A 22,970-nucleotide genomic window follows, 5' to 3' on the forward strand; every position below is an offset into this window, starting at 1 on the left:
TTGCAAGAGACCATGACAGTGAAAAAAATTGCCATCATTGGAGCTGGGGTCAGTGGACTAGGTGCCATTAAGAGCTGTCTGGAAGAAGGACTGGAACCCACTTGCTTTGAAGAAAGAGTTGACATTGGGGGAATCTGGAGATATGAAGTAAGTTTACATTTTCTCCTAAGGTCTAATTACCTTGATTTGTGTGCTGATTTTTCCCCTATATCAAAGAAACAGAAGTTTAATTGAAACTATGTTAGAGACTTATTCCATTGACTCACAATGCCTTTCATTTGTATGTGGTTTTTTTTTAGATTTTTCAGAGTACTCTCATATGCATTTTAAAATTTGATCCTAATGGCCCTGAAAGGGAGCAATTAATATATTAAGAAAACATTTTTTCAGTACCTGCTACATACCAGACACTGCACTATGTACTGGGGATAGAAAAATAAAAATGAAGCCACAGCTTATTGATATCTCCTCTGTACAAAATGTGGAAACTAAGGCCCAAGTTGGTAAAGTTCATATTAATTGGTGTCAGAAGCCTGGCCTTCCAAGGATTCAGGATTCTAGCCCAGGAATTCTTCTACTACAACCATCATATCAACGACCTCTTCCTTTAAACATGCCATACGGTGTTACTGAGGGAAAGTACCCAAATAAAAGGGATGTGTGTATCTGCATGTTTCTATGTATGTACATGTATCAAAACTTTATCCAAAAAGGAGGTTCAAGACCTCTTATGGTCCAATACCATCTGGATCCTGATCTCCTTTCTAGCCTTATCTCATCTTACTACTTTGCCCACACTGTTCCTGCACTACTAGCCATACTCCTAAATGCTACTTGCTACCTACACACATTTACCCTGTACCTGAAAGGCAACCTCCTGATCTCTCACTTTAAGAAATCTTTCTCTTCCTTTAAGGCTAAGCTCAGGTAGTATAGAATTATAGATGTTAAACTGAGAAGGATTCCAGAAACCATTGAGTTCAACCCCCTCATTTTACAGATGAGGAAGACTCAGGGAATAATTAATAGAGCAGGTAAAATACAGCAAAGGATACGTATAGGGGAAAGAGTATAAAATAAGATTAAAATTGCAAATAGCCTTTTGAGACATAAACTTGGTCATTTTCCCCTCTCTAAATTATGGTAAACACTCCCATCAAAGACATGCTAAAAAGAGCTTATATTCTTCTGCTGTACAACTACAAGGGGCAACATATTCTCAGGGTTAATTAGCTCTATTCCTGGGGCTAGAGATTTGCAAAGAACTTTAGGACATAAAAATGACCCTGTAAACAAAGCTCCATCCATACTTTGCTCTTGAGCAGGTTAAAAGCCACAGCTGAGGATAGTTCAGTGTTGGGTAGAGTGCTGAATCTTAAGTCAAGAAGACCTGAGTTCAAATCCTGCCTCAGACACTTATTCGTTGTGTAACCTGGGCAAGTCATTTATTCTCTCTAAGGCTCAGTTCCCTCATCTGTAAAATTTGAAGAATAATAGCACCTATCTCATCAAGTTATATTGTAAGGGTCAAATGAGATAGCATATGTAAAAACTCTTTATAAACATTAAAGTATGAAATAAATGCTAATTCTTATTACTTACTCCTAATGGTATGTTTCCCAATACCGGGCAGTGGGACCCAAACCTCAAATTAGTTAAGCAAATTTTTGGAATAATTTTTTTTTTCAATTATTTGCCCTTTGCTTTAAAAGAAGAGGATTCTGAAAGTTATGGTTCAGGTTAATGCCTGAAGGGTAAATGCACAATGGTAGGAAGTAATATTAAGGGCTAGAACTAGACATCCAGGTATCCAGGTTGGCTGGAACATATAGACCTGAAATGGTCTTAAAGTACAACACAGAGAGAGACAGAGAGACAGAGACAGACAGAAACAGACAGAGACAGAGATCAACGAATAATACAACTCCTATATTAGTGCTGATGATCCAGAGGTGAAGAAAGCAGTAGATCCAGAAAGTAGATCCAGTCTTTGTCATATCAGGAGTTTTCTTCTGTCTCCATGATCACATTTTCCTCAAACACATTAAGAATTTTTTTGTTCCCTTTAGGAAAAATCAGAAGCTGGGAAGTCTAGTATCTACCGATCTGCAACCACTAACAGCTCTAAGGAGATGACATCCTATAGCGATTATCCATATCCTGACCATTATCCCAACTTCCTGCATAATTCCAAAATCATGAATTATCTTAAGATGTATGCCAAACATTTTGACCTCCTGAAATATATCCACTTTTTGGTAAGCAAAGGAAGAACAAGAATGTGATGTTCTAGTTATTCATGGCAGAAGTCCATGTGGGCCAGAACACATGAGACACAGTTCAAGTCAGTGTTGGAAATCATCACAATTTCCATGAAAGGGTGAAGCCATATTGATTTTCCTGAAAAACTCTCATAGAAAACATACTGTGTCATGCATCATCATTATCGTCATAGCTAGCAGTTTTATAGCATTTGGAGGGAGGGGGCAGCTAGGTGGCATAGTGAATAAAATGCCAGGGCCTGGAGTCAGGAACACTCATCTTCCTGAGTTCAAATCCAGCCTTAGATACTCACTATCTGTGAGTATCTGTGACCCTGGGCAAGTCATTTAACCCTGTTTACCTTGGTTTTCTCATCATAAAATGAACTAGAAAAGAAAGTGGCAAACTACTCCAGTATCTTTGCCAAGAAAATCCTAATTAGGGTCACAGAGAGTCAGACACAACTGAAATGACTGAACAATAACAACAAAAATAAAGCACTTTGAAGCTTACAAAGTATTTTATATATGTTATCTCATCTGATTCTCACAATATTGGATGTAGGTGCTATTATTAGCTTCATTTTACAGATGAGAAAACTGAGGCTGACAGAGGTTAAGTTACATGCCTAAGGTCATAGAGCTAGCAAGGATGTGAGGCAAGATTTAACCTCGGGTCTTCCTGAATCCAAGTTCAGTATTCCATGTACTCTACCACTCAACTATAGACTAGGAAACTTGGGTACTACTTCTGTCCTATTAACTAAATCTTGGAGCATGGACAGAAGTAAACTAAGCACTTTTTAGGTCTGGGGCATCTTCAGTTTCTTGCCAGGATGGCAATTGTAAAGATTTCCTACAAACGAGCTCTCTAAGGATCTTCTTCAGAGTCTGAAGAACATGAGCTTATCAAGGAACTGTGAAGTAATAGATACCCGGGGGTCTGGACTTATGGGAAAGGACAGGACAGAAGGACAGAATGACCTATCTTTGACCCTTTGTTCCCAGTCAAAGGTGAGCAGCATAAGAAAGTGCTCTGATTTCTGTTCCACTGGTCAGTGGATTGTTGTGGTTGAAACTGACAAGAAGCAGGAATCCTACATCTTTGATGGGATCATGATTTGCAGTGGTCAGTACAGGGACCCCAATTTACCACTGGAGAGCTTTCCAGGTATGTCATCCAAAAAGATGGGAAGAATCTTCATTCTTCAAGAGAAATTTTCTAAATATTATCTTAGTGTTTTAAAAACCTATGGGGGGGGGGCAGCTAGGTGGCTCAGTGGATAAAGCACCGGCCCTGGATTCAGGAGGACCTGAGTTCAAATCTATATGCAGCACTTAATACTTACTAGCTGTATGACCCTGGGCAAGTCACTTAACCCCAATTAACTCACCAAAATTAAAAAAAAAAAAACTATGGGTTCCCAGGAAAGATTGGATCTCCACTCTAATTGTCAAATCTCTTTGGCTTCTTCTTCTTTGGAAAATAGCACATCATGGTCAAAGTAATGATGGCCATAGTGGTAGTTATGGGTCTTCTAGAGCAGTTTGTTTAAGGAACAGTTAAAACCTGCAGCAGTCTTCTGGGAGGCACAAAAAAATTTTAAGAACTGACATCCTTGCTGGGAAAAGATTATTTGTTGTTGGTACTACAAATGAAACCGCTATCTCCTAGGCTTGTCATTGGTATAGCTGCTGTTGTGCTCATGAGTATGGAGTCAAAGCTTTGGTCCCTTGATGTCATTCAATTCAACAAACACTTGTGAAGTACTTTCTTTTTTTTTTATGGGGCAATGGGGTTAAGTGACTTGCCAAAGGTCACACAGCTAGTAAGTGTCAAGTGTCTGAGGCCAGATTTGAACTCAGGAACTCCTGAATCCAGGGCCAGTGCTTTATCCACTGCACCACCTAGCCGCCCCTAAAACTGTTCATATCTTTTTTTTTTTTTTGGTGAGGCAATGGGGGTTAAGTGACTTGCCCAGGGTCACACAGCTAGTAAGTGTCAAGTGTCTGAGGCCAGATTTAAACTCAGTACTCCTGAATCCAGGGCCGGTGCTTTATCCACTGCGCCACTTAGCTGCCCCTGTGAAGTACTTTATATGACCAGGACACTATGCCAAACAGCAGGGGAAATAAAAAGATACCACAGTTCAATTAACAAGCATTCTTTACGTACCTAATACCATGGGGCACTGTATAATATGATAGAGGTGGGGGCAGCTAGGTGGAGAAGTGGATAGAGCACCGGCCCTGGAGTCAGGAGGACCTGAGTTCAAATCTGGCCTCAGACCCTTGACACTTACTAGCTGTGTGACTCTGGGCAAATCACTTAACCCCAACTGCCTCACCAAAAAAAAAAAGTGTTTGTATAATATGATTGATGTAAAGACAAAAGTAAAATATGGACCCTACCCTCAAGAAGTTTACATTTTACTAGAAGGATGAAACATTTACTTAGTTACAGATAAGCAAATGCAACATAACTTGAGAGAGTTCTAGCAACTAGACAACACATTGATCCTCTCTTCATGACACAAAACCTAGTTAAAGGATAATAAACTTACACAAAATACAGATACCACACAACACAGAATACATAAAAATATTGTATAAGTTCATTAAAGAGATATAAACTAAAGAGTTATGTGAAGTCAAGGGAAAGACAACAATGGAGGAGATTGTAGAAGGCTTCGTGGAATGAATGAATGAAAATGTATTTATTAGGTGCTTACTATGTACAAAGCACTATTCTAAATGCTAGGGATACAAATAGAAAAGAAAGATTGTCCCTGTTCTTAAGGAGCTCACATTTAAACAGAGGAGACAACTGGAGTCAGATGGAGAGTTTCATGGTCCTTAGGACATAACAGCAAAGTAGATAATGCATCTTCTTTGAGGTCATTTCTATTGACAAAATCATATTAATTTCTGATATTGAACCATTTGACAAATCCAAGGACTTTGATGGTGAGAACCATCTTTTTTTGGGTCTTCAGTAGCTTGTGGCATCATTATCCTCAGAAATATTTGCCAGGCTGCGTCTCTATAGGAAGCATTTACCAAGATGATGGCTTCAAAGGCTGGGCTAGATGAGAATAGGAGAGGAGGGAAGGGAGGGAGTCTTCCTTCTTCCAGGGATCTTGGACGTATTTGTCCTTCAGTAATAATTGATAATGGTAGCCAAGAAGAGAGACCCCTCCTGCTCTGTAGTGATTTCTCCCCTCAATAATGGCTTTGGGGTCCCCAGCTGGAAGTAGGAATAATGGTCTTTGGGGACACCAACACTTCAAAGACCTCTGGGCTCATGGCCCTAAGCTGTCTCCACCTGGCTTTCAGTGGAGGTGGTTAAGGTGGTAGCTGTGGCCTGACATACTTGACACATACTCTCGGTCAGTGTGCCTTACTGCTTCAGCTAGGTTGATTTGCCTGACCTTTACATGATAAATAATTAGTAGTTGATGGAAATGGTTGACCTTTTCTCTACAAGAGATGCTTCCTTAATGATGAATTCATAGGATTTAACTGGAAGCAGGACTGATGTTCTTGAGGTCATTGCTATTCCTATGGCTCTTGACTTCATGGTCCTAGGCTGTCTCTACAAGGAAGGTGGTTGTCTAGGCAGTAGTGATGGCCTGACTAGTCTGGTAGAAGCTTCCCCTCACCCCTGTAGGGTACCCTACTGACTCCAAGGTTGGCCTCTCTACCAATAGGTAGCAGCCTGACAGCTGTTGGTAAGGATAGCCAATCCCCTCTGCACTGATTTGATCAGACACATGCAGGTAGTAATATAAAGTAGGGATTACACAGGGATCAGCAAGAGATTAAGGGAAGGAAACACTTTTCTTGATAAAGACAATCAGCTCTTTGCAATTACTTCATCTTTGTTCATTGTTCATTAACATCTCTTCAATGATCCCTTGTGAAATTTTCTCAGAAATCAAAATCAAACTCAATGGTCTATCATTTCCGGGGGGGGTGAATCCCATTTTGGGGGGAAGTAGGAAAAAAGAGCCTGAGCCAGTTTAATCATTCCTTTAATCCAAGAGATGCCTTTAATCCTCTCCATTTGGTTGTCAATGAGCACACCCCACATCCTCCAAAGGAAAATGCCACCAAATCCCGAAGGCTCAGTCCTTGAAGCATCATTGAATTGATCAGAAATCTTCCTTGTCAACCCTACTCCCATTCTACACTTAAAAAACAAACCTTCTGTGACATCATTAGCCTCTCAAGAGACTATTGTCTATATACAAAATGCTAAATTCCTACAAAGAATCCTCCATACTTCCCGTCTCCACCTCCACTTCTCTACTACTGACTCAGTTCAACCTTCCGCAATATGCCCTGTGGCCCCATACACTACTAAACTGTTCTCCTAAAAGTCACAAAGATGGATGCTCCTTAATAATGAGTATTATCTGAGCATTTATCTCATTTTCTCTCTCTCTCCCCCACTAGTACTTTTCCACATGCTGAGTACTGAATAAATGGCTCTGGTTGTAGCATTGTATAATGTTCTTTTCCCTGGGTAAACACATTCAACAGTATTGATAACAGAAGACCAGCAGGGGTGAGGTTTATATGATTAAGAAATATCTAAAAAATTGTTTTTAATTTTAAAAAGAAACATCTAGCTGAGAGACTGGTTTCAGAAAATATTTGTCCAAAAAATGTACCCAAACGTCGCAAAGTGGTTACAAAAATATATCCACCCCCCCCCAACATTTATGCCCAGGGTTTGACCAAATGTTTGATCTTTATTTCTAGGCATCAAGAAATTCATAGGCACCTATTTCCACAGCTGCGAGTATAAGAGTCCAGAAGAATTTAAGGGGAAGACAGTTCTGGTGATAGGACTTGGGAATACTGGAGTAGATGTGGCCTGTGACCTTAGTCATGTGGCTAAACAGGTTTGTCTCTATTATTCTGTTTTTAATCCTGCATCTCTGACATATGCATCGTCCATAGCCTTTTGGACCAGATTTTTCAGCCAATGCTTTGGAACGCTACTTGAACGTAGGCCACTGACTGTCCATTCTCAAATGCTTCACTCAACTCCCTCAGACCACATTGGCACCAAAAAGAGGCTCATCACTGACCAAAATCATATCAGCCCTCAAAAAGGTGTGCTTTGCTCCTGAAGCTAGAGTAGAGAAAAGAGGCAACAAGGCTACATTGGTGTGAGTTGAGTCATTTGGTTCAGGGTAAAAGGTGGGAGGGGACTGTTCCCAAACAGTAACATTGCCACCCAAGTATTGTAGCCACCCAATAGGAGGAGAACAGATATGCATGGAGAATAGTACAAGGGGCCACTACAAACTAATTCTTTGACTAGGCCAATGGCTCAGGCCCAGGAGGAAGTGCACTCTCATCCAAGGCCCCAGAGCTATTCAGGGTACAAGGTTATAGAAAGTTCTAAACAAAAAAGCTGGCATTGTCACTAATAAGAGAGTACTTCATCACCCAAGAAGCAAGGCAACGGAGTAGTCTGGAACCCTTACATTGAAGTATTCTCTGAATAAAGAATGAGGAAGGGGGCAGCTAGACGGTGTAGTGGATAGAGTACCCACCCTGGAGTCAGGAGGACCTGAGTTCAAATCTATATGCAGCACTTGACACTTACTAGCTGTGTGACCCTGGGCAAGTCACTTAACCCTGATTGCTTTGCCCTCCTCCCCCCCCCAAAAAAAATAAAAAAAGAATGAGGAAGAAACAGCAAGGGCAAGGACCCAGGGAAATTAACTCTGTGCCACAGCAAAAAAAAAAAAAAAAAAAACATTTGGAAAAGGGGTCAATGCCCAATGTCTGGGTCAGTTAAGTCTTAACATATATGCCTGCTGGGGGCTGAGGCTGTGCCAGTCAAACTGATTTTCACTAATTCACAGTTGAGTCTCACTGGATCATAGATTTAAAAATGGAAGATACTTTATAGGTGACTGAGTCCAGTGACTTATTCAGGATCATGCACACTCAGTGTCTGAGACAGGATTTGAACCCAGGTCATTATGACTCCAAGTCTTTTGATCTCTTGAAGCATCCTCAGCCTAGTGAGAATTTCCAAAAGTGGGCGAACTTCATGAGACATGCCATGATGCTAAAAAGGAAGGAAGGAAGGAAGGAAGGAAGGAAGGAAGGAAGGGAGGGAGGGAGGGAGGGAGGAAAGAAGGAAGGGAGGGAGAGAGGGAGAGAGAGAGGAAAGGGGAAAGGGGAAAGGGGAAAGGGGAAAGGGGAAAGGAAGGGAAGGGAAGGGAAGGGAAGGGAAGGGAAGGGAAGGGAAGGGAAGGGAAGGGAAGGGAAGGGAAGGGAAGGGAAGGGAAGGGAAGGGAAGGGAAGGGAAGGGAAGGGAAGGGAAGGGAAGGGAAGGGAAGGGAAGGGAAGGGAAGGGAAGGGAAGGGAAGGGAAGGGAAGGGAAGGGAAGGGAAGGGAAGGGAAGGGAAGGGAAGGGAAGGGAAGGGAAGGGAAGGGAAGGGAAGGGAAGGGAAGGGGAAAAGGGAAGGGGAAAAGGGAAGGGGAAAAGAGAAGGAGAAAAGGGAAGGGGAAAAGGGAAGGGGAAAAGGGAAGGGGAAAAGGGAAAAAAGAGGAAATTAAATTGATAAAGCTGTTTGAGGTACAATCCCCATCCACCTACCTCCCAAGTCCCTGCAGGTGAACAATATTGTGCTCAGTTTCTCAGGGGGGAAAGGATTTCAGTCCCTCACTAAGACTTTGGGGTTTGTACTCTTCATTCTTCTCCTAGCCAATAAGTATGATATGAAATAAATGGTCCTGTATACCTTAGCATGCCTAGAGAAGGTTTAAACTATTTGCTCTCATTTGGTCCTCTGCATAGCCCTGGTCACCGGTCTGTGGAAAGAGATGGGAGAGGAAGGGTGAGTTAGAAGCTAGAAGGGAGTGTACTATGCATGTAGGTAGGAAATAACATTTAGGGTTTAGATAAGGCTAGAAAGGATATAGATAAATAAAGAGATACATAGATATACATATGTGTATGTATATAGATATATACATATATGTGTATATATATATGTATAGACATATTTATATAGATAGATACATCTATATAGGAGATAGAGAGAAATGCATATATGTATATACATATATATGTATATACTGTGTGTATGTGCATATCTAGAGAAAGAAACTCTTTGATTGATATGCATGCACATGCACGCGCGCGCGCGCACACACACACACGTCTTATTCTATCATTACTCCTCAGCAATACTGACTGGCACATTGAAAGTAAGAGGTGTTGATGTTGTTAGGGTAGAAGAATCCCTGGCTTAACATCTTTAAGACCACTATTCTGCCGCTAAGTATTTATGTGACCTTCATTTTATTAGACCTTGGCTTTCACATATTATACAGGGGAGTTGCTAATGAGCAAAGTCATAATTTTTGTCTTTGTATCCCCAGTGTCTAGAACAGTGCCTGGAACATAGAAGGCACTGAATAAATACTTTTTTAATATATTAATGGCACACTTACTAGCTGTGTGACCCTGGGCAAGTCACTTAACCCAATTGCCCCACCCCCCACCTATATATATATTGCAGCCAAGTGGTACAATGGATAGAATGCTGGACCTAGAGTCAGGAAGACTCCTCTTTCTGAGTTCAAATCTGGTCTCAGATACTTGTAGCCATGTGATGCTGGTAAAGTCACTTAACCAGGTTTGCCTCAGTTTCCTCATCTGCAAAATGAACCGGAGAAGGAAATGGCAAACCACTCCAGTATCTTTGCCAAGAAAACCCCAAATGGGGTCACAAAGTGTCAGACACAACTGAAACGACTGGACTTCCAGTTCAATAGGAACAAATGAAACACTGCATGTGTCTTGGTCTCAATTCAACCTAGCTGAGGCATTGAGATAGGGTTATCCTGGAGGTAGCTAGGTGGAGCAGTAGATAAAGCACTGGCCCTGGATTCAGGAGGATCTGAGTTCAAATCCGACTTCAGACACTTGATACTTATTAGCTGTATGACCCTGGGCAAGTCACTTAACCCTGCAAGAAAAAAAGGAAGAAAGAAAGAAGGAAGGAAGGAAGGAAGGAAGAAAGAAAGAAAGAGATAAGGCTATGTTATAGAAGAATGTTTTCTGAGCCTCTCTTTCTTCCAGGTGTTCCTCAGCACACGGCGAGGATCCTGGATATGGAATCGTATTTGGGATAATGGGTATCCCTTGGATGTTGCACTCTTCACTCGCTATAATAATATCATCAACAAATGTCTAGGCAACTCCATTATCAACAAATTGACAGAAGACAAATTAAATGCAAGGTTTGACCACACCATGTATGGTCTGAAGCCTCATCATAGGTATTCTTTTACAACTGTGATAAATGTAATTAACTTTGGCTATTAGTGTAGGCAAGTCTGTTAAGAAACATAGAAATGGAAAAAAAAAAAAAAGAAAAGAAACATAGAAGTGGTTAGTGAATAGTTCAGGCCCAACTTCCATAAACCCAGGAGAGGGAGCAGTCTTTCCCCACTCTGTCCTCATGGCTCATGACTCTTAGATCATAAATTTAGAGCTGGAAGGGCCCTCCAAGGTCATCTGGTCCAATTCTTTTTTACAGATGAGAAATCTGAAGTTCTTAGAAGCTAAATGTCTTGCCCAGGGTCACACAGCTAAAAAGTATCAAAGGCAGAATTCAAACTCAGGTCTTCTTCATTCTAAGTCTAATACCCTAACCATAGCATGTTGTCCTGCTTTTCTCCTTGAGCCAAATTTTCCTCCAGCCCCCAATAAGGCCATGGGCCAGTAAACAGCAAGAGTATGAGACATAGAGATGGAGCTTCTGAAGCTGCCAATGAAAGCAAGTGGAACCCTTCTCCCTCATTGCCCCTTATCAGGAAGCACACACCCTGTCTTCTCCATACTAGTTACAATTCTGATTAAAAGTCATACAGTCAGAAGGCAGGTAGGTGGTGCAGTGGATAAAGCATTGGCCCTGGATTCAGGAGGACCTGAGTTCAAATCCAGCCTCAGACACTTGACACTAGCTGTGTGACCAGGGCAAGTCACTTAATTCATTGCCTCAAAAAAAAAAAAAGTCATATAGTCCAGACACTTAGTATAATGATATTGCTTTCATCTTGAAAATTGGCTCTAACCCTAGAAAAAATGAGCACCACAAACTCTCTTTCTGATGTGATAAACACACCCGGTTTGGAGTCATAAAATTCATTTTGCTTCCATTTTTCTTCCAGTGAGAAATATGTGAGGGGGGCAGCTAGTTGGTGCAGTGGATAGAGTACGGGCCCTGGAGTCAGGAGGACCTGAGTTCAAATCTGGCCTCAGACACTTGACACTTACAAGCTGTGTGACCCTGGACAAATCACTTAACCCCCATTGCCCCACAAAACAAACAACAACAAAAAAAAAAAAAAAAAACCAAGACTGAGAAATATGTCTGGGATGGAAAGGATAGGACAAACATGCCAAATAGTAGAAATCCAAGGTTAGCAAGAAATAATTAAGAGAAGAGCTAACAGCCAAGTCACCCTGCCCAGAACATCCAAGACTATTGAAAGAACTAATTGATGTTACTTTTGAGCCTTTGGAGAAATGGAGAAAACACTGGGCCTGAAGTCAGGAAAAACCGAATCTGAATTTACCCTCAGATATTTATTAGCCATGTGAGCAAGTCACAACCCCTTCAATTCCCTCAACTGTAAAATGGGGACAATAATAGTCCCCTCATTTTGTAAAAATTATTGTGAAAATCAAATGAGGTATTTATAAAGCACTCAGAGCAGTAACTGGTGCATAGTGGGTACTTAATTAATCCTTGTTCCTGGAAGTCAAGAAGACTCCTCTTCCTAAGTTCAAATCTGGCTTCAGATACTTCCTAGCTGTATCACCTTGGGCAAGTCACTCAACCCTGTTTGCGTCAGTTTCCTCATCTGTAAAATGAGCTGGAGAAGGAAATGGCAAACCACTCCAGTATCTTTGCCAAGAAAACCCCAAATGGGCTCATGAGGAGTTAGACACGACTAAAAAAAAAAAAAAAAACCCTAAATAACAAATTTTCCCCACCCCTTCCCGTTCTAGTCAGTGATATTTCAAAGATCACAGAGAACAGTAAAAGATGCTGTTGTTCTCACTGTCAAAAAATGATGGAGAATTTAAAAGCCGTAGGCCAATGATCCTTATTTCAATCACTGGCAAAATTCTATAAAGTATTCAAAGTACAGTCAGTGAACAGCTGTGGGGAAATGTCATGACCACCAAAAGGCTTTATCAAGAACAGGTTATATCAAATTAACCTCATTTCCTTACCTATTAAGTGGACAAATGAAGAGAACGATGGTAATATAATTAACTGAAGGTTTAGCAAAGTATTTGACAAAAGTCCTGTTTGCAATACTTTTAGACAAGATGGAGAGGTGTGGGCCAGATGACAATGAAGTCAGAGAACTTAAGAATTAGTTGAACATCTGAAACAAAGTCAAGGATATCTCCAGTAGAACTCTCACAGATTTTTCAGTAGTATGCTACTTAACATCTTTACCAATGCCTTAGATAAAATCATAGATGGCATGCTTATCAAATTTTTAAAAGACAAAAATCTACACGGCATAGCTAGGAAACTGGATGAATGAGATAGAATCCAAACAGATTTGGGTAGAATTGAATACTGGTCTAAATCAAATCTAATTTAATTTAATAAGCATAAGCATAAAGGCTTATATTTGAGTTCCAATGTTATTTTTACAAGTACAAGATGAAACACATAGCTAGACCACAGTTCTTTATGAACTTAGGGTTTGTTGTATTATATCATATTGTTTTACTGTTGTAGTGGAAATGAACTGCACAAATGATTATTCAGACCTAGTTTGGTGAAACTGAATTTTTTCTGATGAAAAAGATCTCACAAGCAGACCTGATTTCAATTTGATGGCCACACCGCTGGCTAACTTTTTCATGCCTCTATAAATATTCATGCATAACTAGTAAATAACTAGATGTCTCCAGGCACAAATCACAGGATCACAAAATTTTAGACTTAGAGGGGCCTCAGAGGCCAATCCATCCAGAAGAAAGAATCACTCCCCTCCCATACAATATACCTGACAAATGATCATGTAGTCTTTTCTTTTTTGTTTGTTTTTTTTTTTTTTGCAGGGCTATGGGGGTTAAGTGACTTTCCCAGGGTCACACAGCTGGTCAAGTGTCTGAGGCCAGATTTGAACTCAGGTCCTCCAGAATCCAGGGCCAGTGCTTTATTCACTGTACCACCTAGCTGCCCCCTCATGTAGTCTTTTCTTAAACAACTAACTTCAGAGGAAGAAACTGACTTCTTTCATACTTCTCAAGGTGTTCCATTCTACTATTGGACAGTTAGGAATGTTTTGGAAAATTGTCTCTTTGTATTCTCCCTCCATTGTTCTTAGTTCTGCCCTCTCAGATCAAGCAGGACATGGCTAACCTATCTTCCTAATGATAACCTTCCAAATATAAGGGAAACCCTCTATTTGAAGATAAGTATCATCACCTCTATAGTTTTCTCTTCTCTAATCTAACTCAAAACAATGGATCTCAAATACCAAGTCAGCCGCCAGTTCTGATCTCTAGACCAATTCCTTCCACATTAGAAAGCAGTCCTTGCCAGGGCAGCTAGATGGTGCAATGGATAAAGCACCAGCCCTGGATTCAGAAGGACCTGAGTTCAAATCCGGCCTCAGACACTTGACCCTTACTAGCTGTGTGACCCTGGGCAAGTCACTTAATCCTCATTGCCCCACAGGAAAAAAAACAAAACAAAAACCCTAATCCTTGTGAATCTGTTCTGCCTGCAGCACTCAGAATCAGATAGCATTGACATCACTTTGCTAATACTCCCAAAAGAGCTTTACACTTATGTCTTCACATCTCATTATTTACCTTTCAGGTTCCTAAGTCATCAAGCTACTGTTAGTGATGAGTTGCCTAACCACATAATGGCTGGAAGACTGATAGTGAAACCAAATGTAAAAGAATTCACTGAAATAACAGCCATCTTCAAGGATGGTACTGAAGAAGGCATTGATGTTGTGATCTTTGCCACTGGATACACTTTATCTTTTCCTTTCCTGGAAAATGATTCAGCAATCCTAGATAGCCAGAACTCCTTATTTAAATATGTCTTCCCTCCTCAAATGGAAAAACCAACACTAGCATTCATTGGTATGATCCAGCCAATAGGAGCTATTATTCCGACATCAGAAATCCAGAGCCGATGGGCCACACGTGTGTTTAAAGGTATGTGAGAGACTGTATTTAAAAACAAAAACAAAAACAAAAAAGATAAGTCAACTGTGGTATCGAAGTGATTCTAGGGAAGTCTACCAGATTCCATATCTAATCCTAAATACACCCATTGATCTGTTACAGTACTCCAAATTCCATCATCTGAGATCTGTTCCTTTAAGTTACTGAGGATTTTTTTAAAATTTCCTTGACTTCCCTATTTGAATGAAAATATTCCTGGGAAAGGTAACACTGTTGACTAACACCATAACAAAAGTTAGTTTGCTAGATCTCTTCAAATGGTGTGCTCGAAGCTAAAAACAAGGCTCTGTAGAGATAGAACACAGAAAAGATTCTTGTCTGAGAAAGCTGGGGTGTCAACAGGGATAAAAAGACTTGTGAAAGGGGAGCTGGGAAGAATAACAAATGCTAACCTTTGCCAATGGTCTGCCATGGATACATGAACAGATATGAAAACAACATACTCTGGACTCCTCATCAAACACATGTCTAAATCACAACCTCTGACTAAAGCTAAATTCTACTGCTAGAAAAGTGTCAACACTAAGCTTGGCACAGCTATAGAGCATGAAAAGGTTGGGGATGGGGATCTAGGTCCAGAATAAGGTGGCAAAGAAAAATGATAGACCTTCATGTTTCCCTTGACCTCTGAAATGACTTCCATCATATCCTTCTAGAGGTTACTAATGGGAAATGACAGCTCAATTTGTTGTTGATATTCAGTCATTTTCAGTCACATCTAACTCTCTGTGACCCCATTTGGGATTTTGTTGGCAAAGATATTGAATTGGTTTACCATTTCTTCCTTCTAGCTCATCTTACAGATGAGGAACTGAGGCAAACAGATTTAAGTGACTTGCCCAGGTTCCTACAGCTAGTGAGTGTCTGAAGCCAGATTTGAACTCAGAAAGATGAATCTTCCTGACCCCAGGACTGACACTCTATCTACTGTGCCACCTAGCTATCCCATAATAGCTCAAAACCATGCCAATTCAGAATGAAGTTTTATAAATACATCTAGGTGGGATTTTCCAATTCAGTTTTTCTCAGACTTTCATTCATGGCCATTTCATTAGAGGTGGGGAATTCTGGAAAGTCCAAAAAAGCATGAAATTGGATGGGAGATGAGTTATGAGTTTTAAGAACTGACCAGGAAATGATACCAAAGAGAAATGGAAGAAAAGGATGCAAGGAAAATTAGGGGAAAAACAGCAGAAGAGCATAGCACAGTGGACATAATACTGGTCCTGAAGTTTAAGAATCTGTGTTCAGAATCCCAGCCTGGTCTTATAGACAAAATGCTGGAAGTAAAGGTGGAAAGACCTGGATTTGAATCCCACCTCAGACACTGGTGACCCTAAGTCACTCTCAACATCTCAATTTTCTTATCTCTAAGAGAAGGGAACAAGCATGTTGTTAAGTGCCTACTATGTGCCATGAAGAACTTTATCAATATTATCTCATTTGATCTGCTAAATGAAGAGATTGGACTTGATGGTCTCTCAACCCCCTCTCAACTCAAAATCTCTAATTCTGTAAGAAAGTAGTCAACCAATAATTTCTGAATACCTACTGGAAAGCATGGTGCTTTTCAAGCACCAAAATCACATTTATATGCCCTGAAGTGTTATTTTTAATGCCCTCAGAGAAAATGGTCTTCCTTTTTTTGGTTTTGGTTTTGGTTTTTTGCAGGGCAATGAGGGTTAAGTGACTTGCCCAGGGTCACACAGCTACTAAGTGTCAAGTATCTGAGGCTGAATTTGAACTCAGGTCCTCCTGAATCCAGAGCTGGTGCTTTATCCACTGCACCACCTAGCTGCCCCCCATCTTTTTTTTTCCTTAATGGAAATTCATAGTGTGTGGGGTTTTTTACAAAGGAAATAGGCACTGCCTAAATTTTTGTGAATAAATTTAGTATCTCCTGGATCCTAATAATCACAATAATCTTTTGTTTAGGGTGCCTCCTTAAATCGTTGATTATAAGGGAAGGTTATCGGGAAGTGACATCATTGGGATTTTTTAATGATAAAAACATTTTTTAAAGAATAAATGGAAAAGAAAGCAGAGGATAAGAGAGAAAGGTGAGGTTGGGAGATGGTGGTGAGAAGTAATATAAGAAAAGCAGTAGGCACTACAAAAGAACTGAGAGAGATGCCCAGTGATTACTTATAGAAGAATACTGAGAAGAGAGGCACTCCATCAGGCATCACAGATCTGAAGATACAAAGATGTGCTTTTCTGACACGACAAAGATAGTGAAGACAAACTAAATGACATATGGGCCATGTCTGACAGCATATGATGCATCACATATTCATAATTTACTTCTCTATCAAGAGAGAAAAATGCTTCACTACCAGTTTTCTGGAATCAGAATTGGTCATTACATTCATCTGAATTCTAATGTCTTTTAGTGTAATTTTCCTGTACATTAATGTGGCTATTGTGAATAATTTTCTCATAGTCCTGACTTTTCTCTCTCTATCAGTACATAGAAAGTTTTCCCAAGTTTCTCTGAATTCCTCATATTTCTCTTTTCTTATGATGCAATAATGAAGGGTATCCCAAAAGGCTTAGCTATTAAAAGCTAAAGCTTTTATTAAAAAGCTTTTATTTTGAGGGCAGCTAGGTGGCACAGTGGATAAAGCACTGGCCCTGGATTCAGGAGGACCTGAGTTCAAATCCTGACTCAGACACTTGAAACTTACTAGCTGTGTGACCCTGGGCAAGTCACTTAACCCCAATTGCCTCACACACACACAAAAAAAGTTTCAGAAAAAATTATCCAGAAAAACACATTCAAATCATAGAATGCCTTCTTAATATCTGGAAGTTGTGAGGGAAAAAAAAACAGATGAAGAAGCAATCTGTACCTCCCTCCTAGCTAATATTATAAAGAAGGTAATTTAGCCTGATATTCACAGGAAATTCAGCACACCATTCTTTTTAAAAATATTTTCCCCAATTACATGTACAAACAATTTAACACTTGGTGGGTTTGGGGGTTTTTTTTGTTGTTTCAAATACTCTCTCTCCCTCTTTCCCCTTCCCCCTCATTGAGAAGGCAAGTAATTCGATATAGGTTATACATACTAGCACACCTTTCTTAGAGAGCCTCCATTTTGGGACTTTAGACTTGATTTCCAAGGAGAGCTAGTGGGATGTAATATTTTTCTCCTAAACCTACTTCCTTCCATTCAGTGGTTCCCCCAGAGAACCCTAATCACATTCTGGATATTCTTTCCTAGGGCTGAACAAATTACCTTCAATGAGTGAAATGATGACTGAAATCAAACGGAAGAGAAATGATCTGAGAAAACAGTAAGAAACTTGACTGTTGGTGAAGAACAATTGATTGCTTAGGTCATGGGTTTGTCTTTTGGGTGTCCTTCCCATTTTATTGATCATGGAAACTGGATCTAGGCAAGAGCACAAAAGATTATATGGTTCTGTTTTCAATAGTATCACTGATGGTTTCAAATTTTAGTTTGTATGTTGAATGGGTAGTTTCGGGTGGCCACGTTAGAAATAACTTGTTGCTGCTATTGCTTAACTTTCATAGGATGACAGGCACAAAATATTTAGTAGGTACCAATCATTTTGGCATCCTTTTGGTTTTATTAAGTAGGTACTTGAGAGAAACAAAGTAAGGGTGCAAGATTGTCCCATCTATTTCAAGGATTAAGGCAAGTGGGGGAGAGAAGCAAATATCCTCCAATCAGTCTGATCAAATTCAAAACCAAATAAATCATACACATACTTAGAATTGGGTATAATATGGATATATTTACATACATATAGATATTATTTGTGCCATCTATGATACTATCCCTTGATATCCAAAGATCATATCCAAATCCAGAAAGGAGCTCATCTTGTAATATTCTCCTTATTTTATAGATGAGGAAACTGAGGACAAGGTTGGTTAATGGACTTGCCCAAGGTCACACAGACCATAAGTGTCCATCTCTTGTTAGCTGATTCCAAAGTCTGTGTTCTTTCCACTGATCCATACTAATTCTTTTTTTTTAAGTGAGGCAATTGGGGTTAAGTGACTTGCCCAAGGTCACACAGCTAGTAAGTGTTAAGTGTCTGAGAGTGGATTTGAACTGAGGTCCTCCTGACTCCAGGGCCAGTGCTCTATCCACTGCGCCACCTAGCTGCCCCATGATCCATACTAATTCAAAAAATTCTTTTTTCTATGACTTATAATCGATAATCAGGAATAAACTGCAATAATCTTCATTGAGATCATTTCAAAGTCCACCATGCTGGTAGATATGTAAAGTTTAAATCAGACTTAGCCCTTATTGAGCTTACAAGTTTGTAAGGAGGATAAGAACACATACATGAATTACCAAAATACCAAAATTAACATAAATTCATGAGTTGTTGCTGTTTGTCCCTCATTCTCAAAGAGGATCATGATATCAGAAGACAATGTCATGACTTGCAGTGAATTAGATTTAAGTCAAAAAGGTATGTGCAAAGTCACTAGCCTCACTCACTCCTCCAGAGCCATCTGGGTCCATTGGCAAGATATACATCAGGACAACTGGCCCCAGCTATTTGAGGCAACCAAGGTTAAGTGACTTGCCCAGGGTCATATAGCTAGTAAGTATCTGAGACCAGACTTGAACTCAAGTCCTCCTGACTCCAGTTCTAGTGATCTATCCACTGTACTACCTAGTTGTCCCAAATTCATAAAAGAGATTCAAAATGAAATACAAGAAGAGACCCTTTTCTTCCTACAGGAGGGAGCCAGAAAAGTACAGAGGCCTCCAAATGGTTCGGGTATAATGTTTATAGAGACTGTTAAAAGGGGTTCTTCGAGCTACACCTTCCTCTGCTAATAGATAATACCTGAAAGACAGGAAGCATATCCCTAAGGGCTAAGAAATCTCTTCTGCAAAGAAACTAGAGCAGGCTCAGAAACTACTCATAACTAGAAAGGTGAGGGACAAGTTACAGATAGATTATTTTAAGAAACCACTATGGGTCAGTTATGACAGGTGATTGTCAAAACTTGGCTCCTATAAATGTTAGACAGAACAGTGGAGGGCAGTTCTCTGGCATCAATAGTTATAGACTTGGAAGCAAGTTTGGAATTTAGCATTATGGTCACAGCCCATAGTGGTACTGGGTTCCATTCCCATACATGTTCTTTGTGTGGGTCTATTTGTGTTCTTGAAATAATGTCAGAACAGTTATTAATTTCATCTATGTACTTCCTAGAGGTATCAAAGGTCTTAGCATTCTCCTCTCCACTTTGTTCTGTCTCTCTCTTGGTTACAATGAGCAATGAGCAAACATCTACTAAAGAAATTCTGTGTGTAAAGAAGTATAGTAGGCCCGAGGGAAAGATACAAAGACTAAATAAAACATGTAAAAATAATTTTAATACAGAATTATCCATGATAAGTAAGTACATAAGAGAAGTACAAATCAACCTGTCCAAGAACACTGGACATGGAGTCACAGGGGCTGAGTTCATATCCCAGTCCAATTGGGACCTCATTTCCCATCCAATAGAATGTTAAGTTCCTTGAGAAGTTGAACTGTTTACTTTTTTGTTCATCCCTGGTGCCCAGCACAGTACCTGTCCCATATTGGCTATTCAACAACTGTTTTCTTAAATGGAATTAAATCTGTAAAATGGGAGGGATGAACTAGATAATTTCTAGACATTCATTTGGCTCTAAATCTAATATCCTATGATCTTAAGAGGAAATTATTATTACTAACTGAAGGAATTAGGGAAGGCTAATGGATGAAGCAGCATTTAATCTGGATGGCTCAAACTTCAGCAGGCTAAGGGGGATTATTGAGATGGCATTCCAGGGGGCAGCTAGGTGGCGCAGTGGATAAAGCACTGGCCCTGGATTCAGGAGTACCTGAGTTCAAATCCGGCCTCAGACACTTGACACTTACTAGCTGTGTGACCCTGGGCAAGTCACTTAACCCCCATTGCCCCACCAAAAAAAAAAAAAAAAGAATGAGATGGCATTCCAGGTGTCAGGAATAGTACGTGCAAACACACAAAGGCATAAGAGCACAATATATGTGGGAGTCAACAAGTAATGCTGTCTGATGAGCAAAATGCATATAGCAAGTGTAGGTATGAAATGCACAAGAAGGTAGGATGGTAAAAAAATAAAAAGTTTTAAAAATTTTTTAATTAAAATAAAAAAGAAGGTGGGATATTGTTGAGGGTTTTAAATGCCAGCCAAAGGAATTTGATCTTTTTTTTCACTAGGCACTTAGAAAGTCAGTGGAAGAAGGTATTGAGCAGAAGAGTGACATATTAGTCATTTAACATTTGTTAAGTGCCTATAACGTGCTAGGCACTGTGGTAAGGGTTCAAATGCTGTTCAGTTGTTGTTCAGTCATGCCTGACTCTTCACGACCCCATTTGGGGTTTTCTTGGCAAAGATACTAGAGTGGTTTGCCATTTCCCTTTCTGGGTCATTTTACAGATGAGGAAACTGAGGCAAACAGGGTTAAGTGACTTGCCCAGTTGGTAAGTATCTGAGATCAGATTTGAACACAGGAAGAAAAGTCTTCCTGATTCTAAACCTGACACTCTATGCACTATGGCGCCACCTAGCCACCCCCTGAGTATACAAATACAACAAATGAAATGATCCCTACTTTAAAAAAAAACAACCTTACACTTGGGGAAGACACCAAGTACATATATATACATATAAATGCACAGATATATGTATAAATAGAATGAATATAAAGAGAATAGATACAAATCAATGCAAATTAATAAAATACAAAGTAATCTGAAAGTGAACACAACAGCAGTCCGAAAGTATTTCACCTTGAAGGTGATGCTGAGTGACAACAATCAATTATTAAAACAAAACAAAAAGGGGCAGCCAGGTGGCACAGTGGATAGAGCACCGGCCCTGGAGTCAGGAGGACCTGAGTTCAAATTTGACTTCAGACACTTAACACTTACTAGCTGTGTGACTTAACCCCAATTGCCTCACTAAAAACAAAACAATCAATTATTAAGTACTTAATGTGTGACTGTGTGTGCTGGGCACTGTGCTAAGATTATAGCTAAGAGAATAGTGAGCACAGGACATATTGAATCTAGAGATATTTCAACAGATGGTGTGGGAGTAGAGGAAGAAAGAAAAGTCAAAGGTGTCACAATGATTTAGAATATATATATATATATATATGATGGGTGGAGTACAAATGTCAACAATGGACAACTTAGAGAAGATTAGATTTTAGGAAAAGATAAGTTCAGTAGTTTGAGACATGTTGAGCGGGAAGTGCTGTCTAGTGAAAAAAATCACTGCATTCCTTTGACTGGCATTCAAAATCATCAACTAGGGGGCAGCTGGGTGGCTCAGATTCAGGAGGACCTGAGTTCAAATCCTGCCTCAGACACTTGAAACTTACTAGCTGTGTGACCCTGGGCAAGTCACTTAACCCTCATTGCCCTGCAAAAAACAAAAACAAAGAAACAAACAAAATCCTCAACTATATGGTAGCATCCTACCTTTGTATATGTCTCATACTTTGCTCTATGCATTGTGGTCTAGTCAAACAGAATTATTGTGAGGAATGTGATATGCATCTGAAGCTGGGGGATGAGGTCAGAATTATAGAGAGAGGCTTGGGATTTATCTGTATAGGGACCAAAAGTGGGAGAATGTGTTTGGCAAGGAAGAGAGTATTGGGCTATGAGAGAAGAGGGCTGGGGCTCTGACCTTAGAGAATCCTGAAGCAGAGCTTAATATTCAAATGCCAGTGACAGTCTTAAATAGTAACAACCAACTTCAGGGCAAAGTGAAAACCTCTAAAGAACAGGAGTTAGGTAGGGAAGCAAAGAAACCTTTTTAAACATCTATGTTAACCGATCTATAACTTTTCAAATAGCTTTGACAGGAAAAAATGGTACTCGAGAATAATCACAAAAGAGTATTTGAACCAAAGGTTGTCAGATAAGTTTCTAGCAGTTTCTTTCTCATCTTTCCACTAACAGGGTTCCACACAGCACAGTGGAAACTGTCTCTCAAAGACATAAGGAGAAAGACCAAATTCTGACCTGGGGCTTCTCATCTTTTCCTTTTGGTTACAGGTTCATAATAAGTGTTCGTGATGAACGCCGAGTTCAATACATTGAGTACATGGATGAAATCGCCTTGGAAATAGGAGTAAAGCCCAAACTTCTTTCTCTCTTATGGGATCCCAAGTTGGCTTTAAATATTTACTTTGGTCCTTGTACTCCATACCAGTACCGCCTGCAGGGACCCGGGAAATGGGCAGGGGCCAGGGCAGCCATTTTGACTCAGAGAGAACGCATCATCAAACCCTTGAGAACTCGAATTGTCAATGATAACCAACTTCCATTCTCTGTGCCACTTTGGCTTTTAGGTACCAGTATGGCCCTTCTTGTTGTTCTTATCTTAGTGTTATTTTAG

At 40.0% G+C, this 22,970-nt stretch overlaps 1 protein-coding gene across 1 annotated transcript; it reads left to right on the plus strand.

Moving 5' to 3' along the window:
* LOC122754594 (flavin-containing monooxygenase 5-like) lies at positions 1-22,970 on the plus strand. The gene is made up of 8 exons (XM_044003117.1): positions 1-147; positions 2,070-2,258; positions 3,270-3,432; positions 7,029-7,171; positions 10,381-10,580; positions 14,162-14,511; positions 17,769-17,841; positions 22,628-22,970. Exons 1-8 carry the CDS (start codon positions 13-15, stop codon positions 22,968-22,970), a joined length of 1,596 nt encoding a protein of 531 aa, XP_043859052.1. The 5' UTR covers positions 1-12.

Source organism: Dromiciops gliroides, chromosome 4 (genome assembly GCF_019393635.1).
Source record: "Dromiciops gliroides isolate mDroGli1 chromosome 4, mDroGli1.pri, whole genome shotgun sequence".
Classification (NCBI taxonomy): domain Eukaryota; kingdom Metazoa; phylum Chordata; class Mammalia; order Microbiotheria; family Microbiotheriidae; genus Dromiciops; species Dromiciops gliroides.

Coding starts and splice junctions, on each gene's coding strand:
- LOC122754594 (XM_044003117.1), top strand. CDS start 13: ATGACAGTGAAAAAAATTGCCATCATTGGAGCTGGGGTCAGTGGACTA. Junction 3,433..7,028: donor ACCACTGGAGAGCTTTCCAG/GTATGTCATCCA, acceptor CTTTATTTCTAG/GCATCAAGAAATTCATAGGC. Junction 10,581..14,161: donor GGTCTGAAGCCTCATCATAG/GTATTCTTTTAC, acceptor TTTACCTTTCAG/GTTCCTAAGTCATCAAGCTA.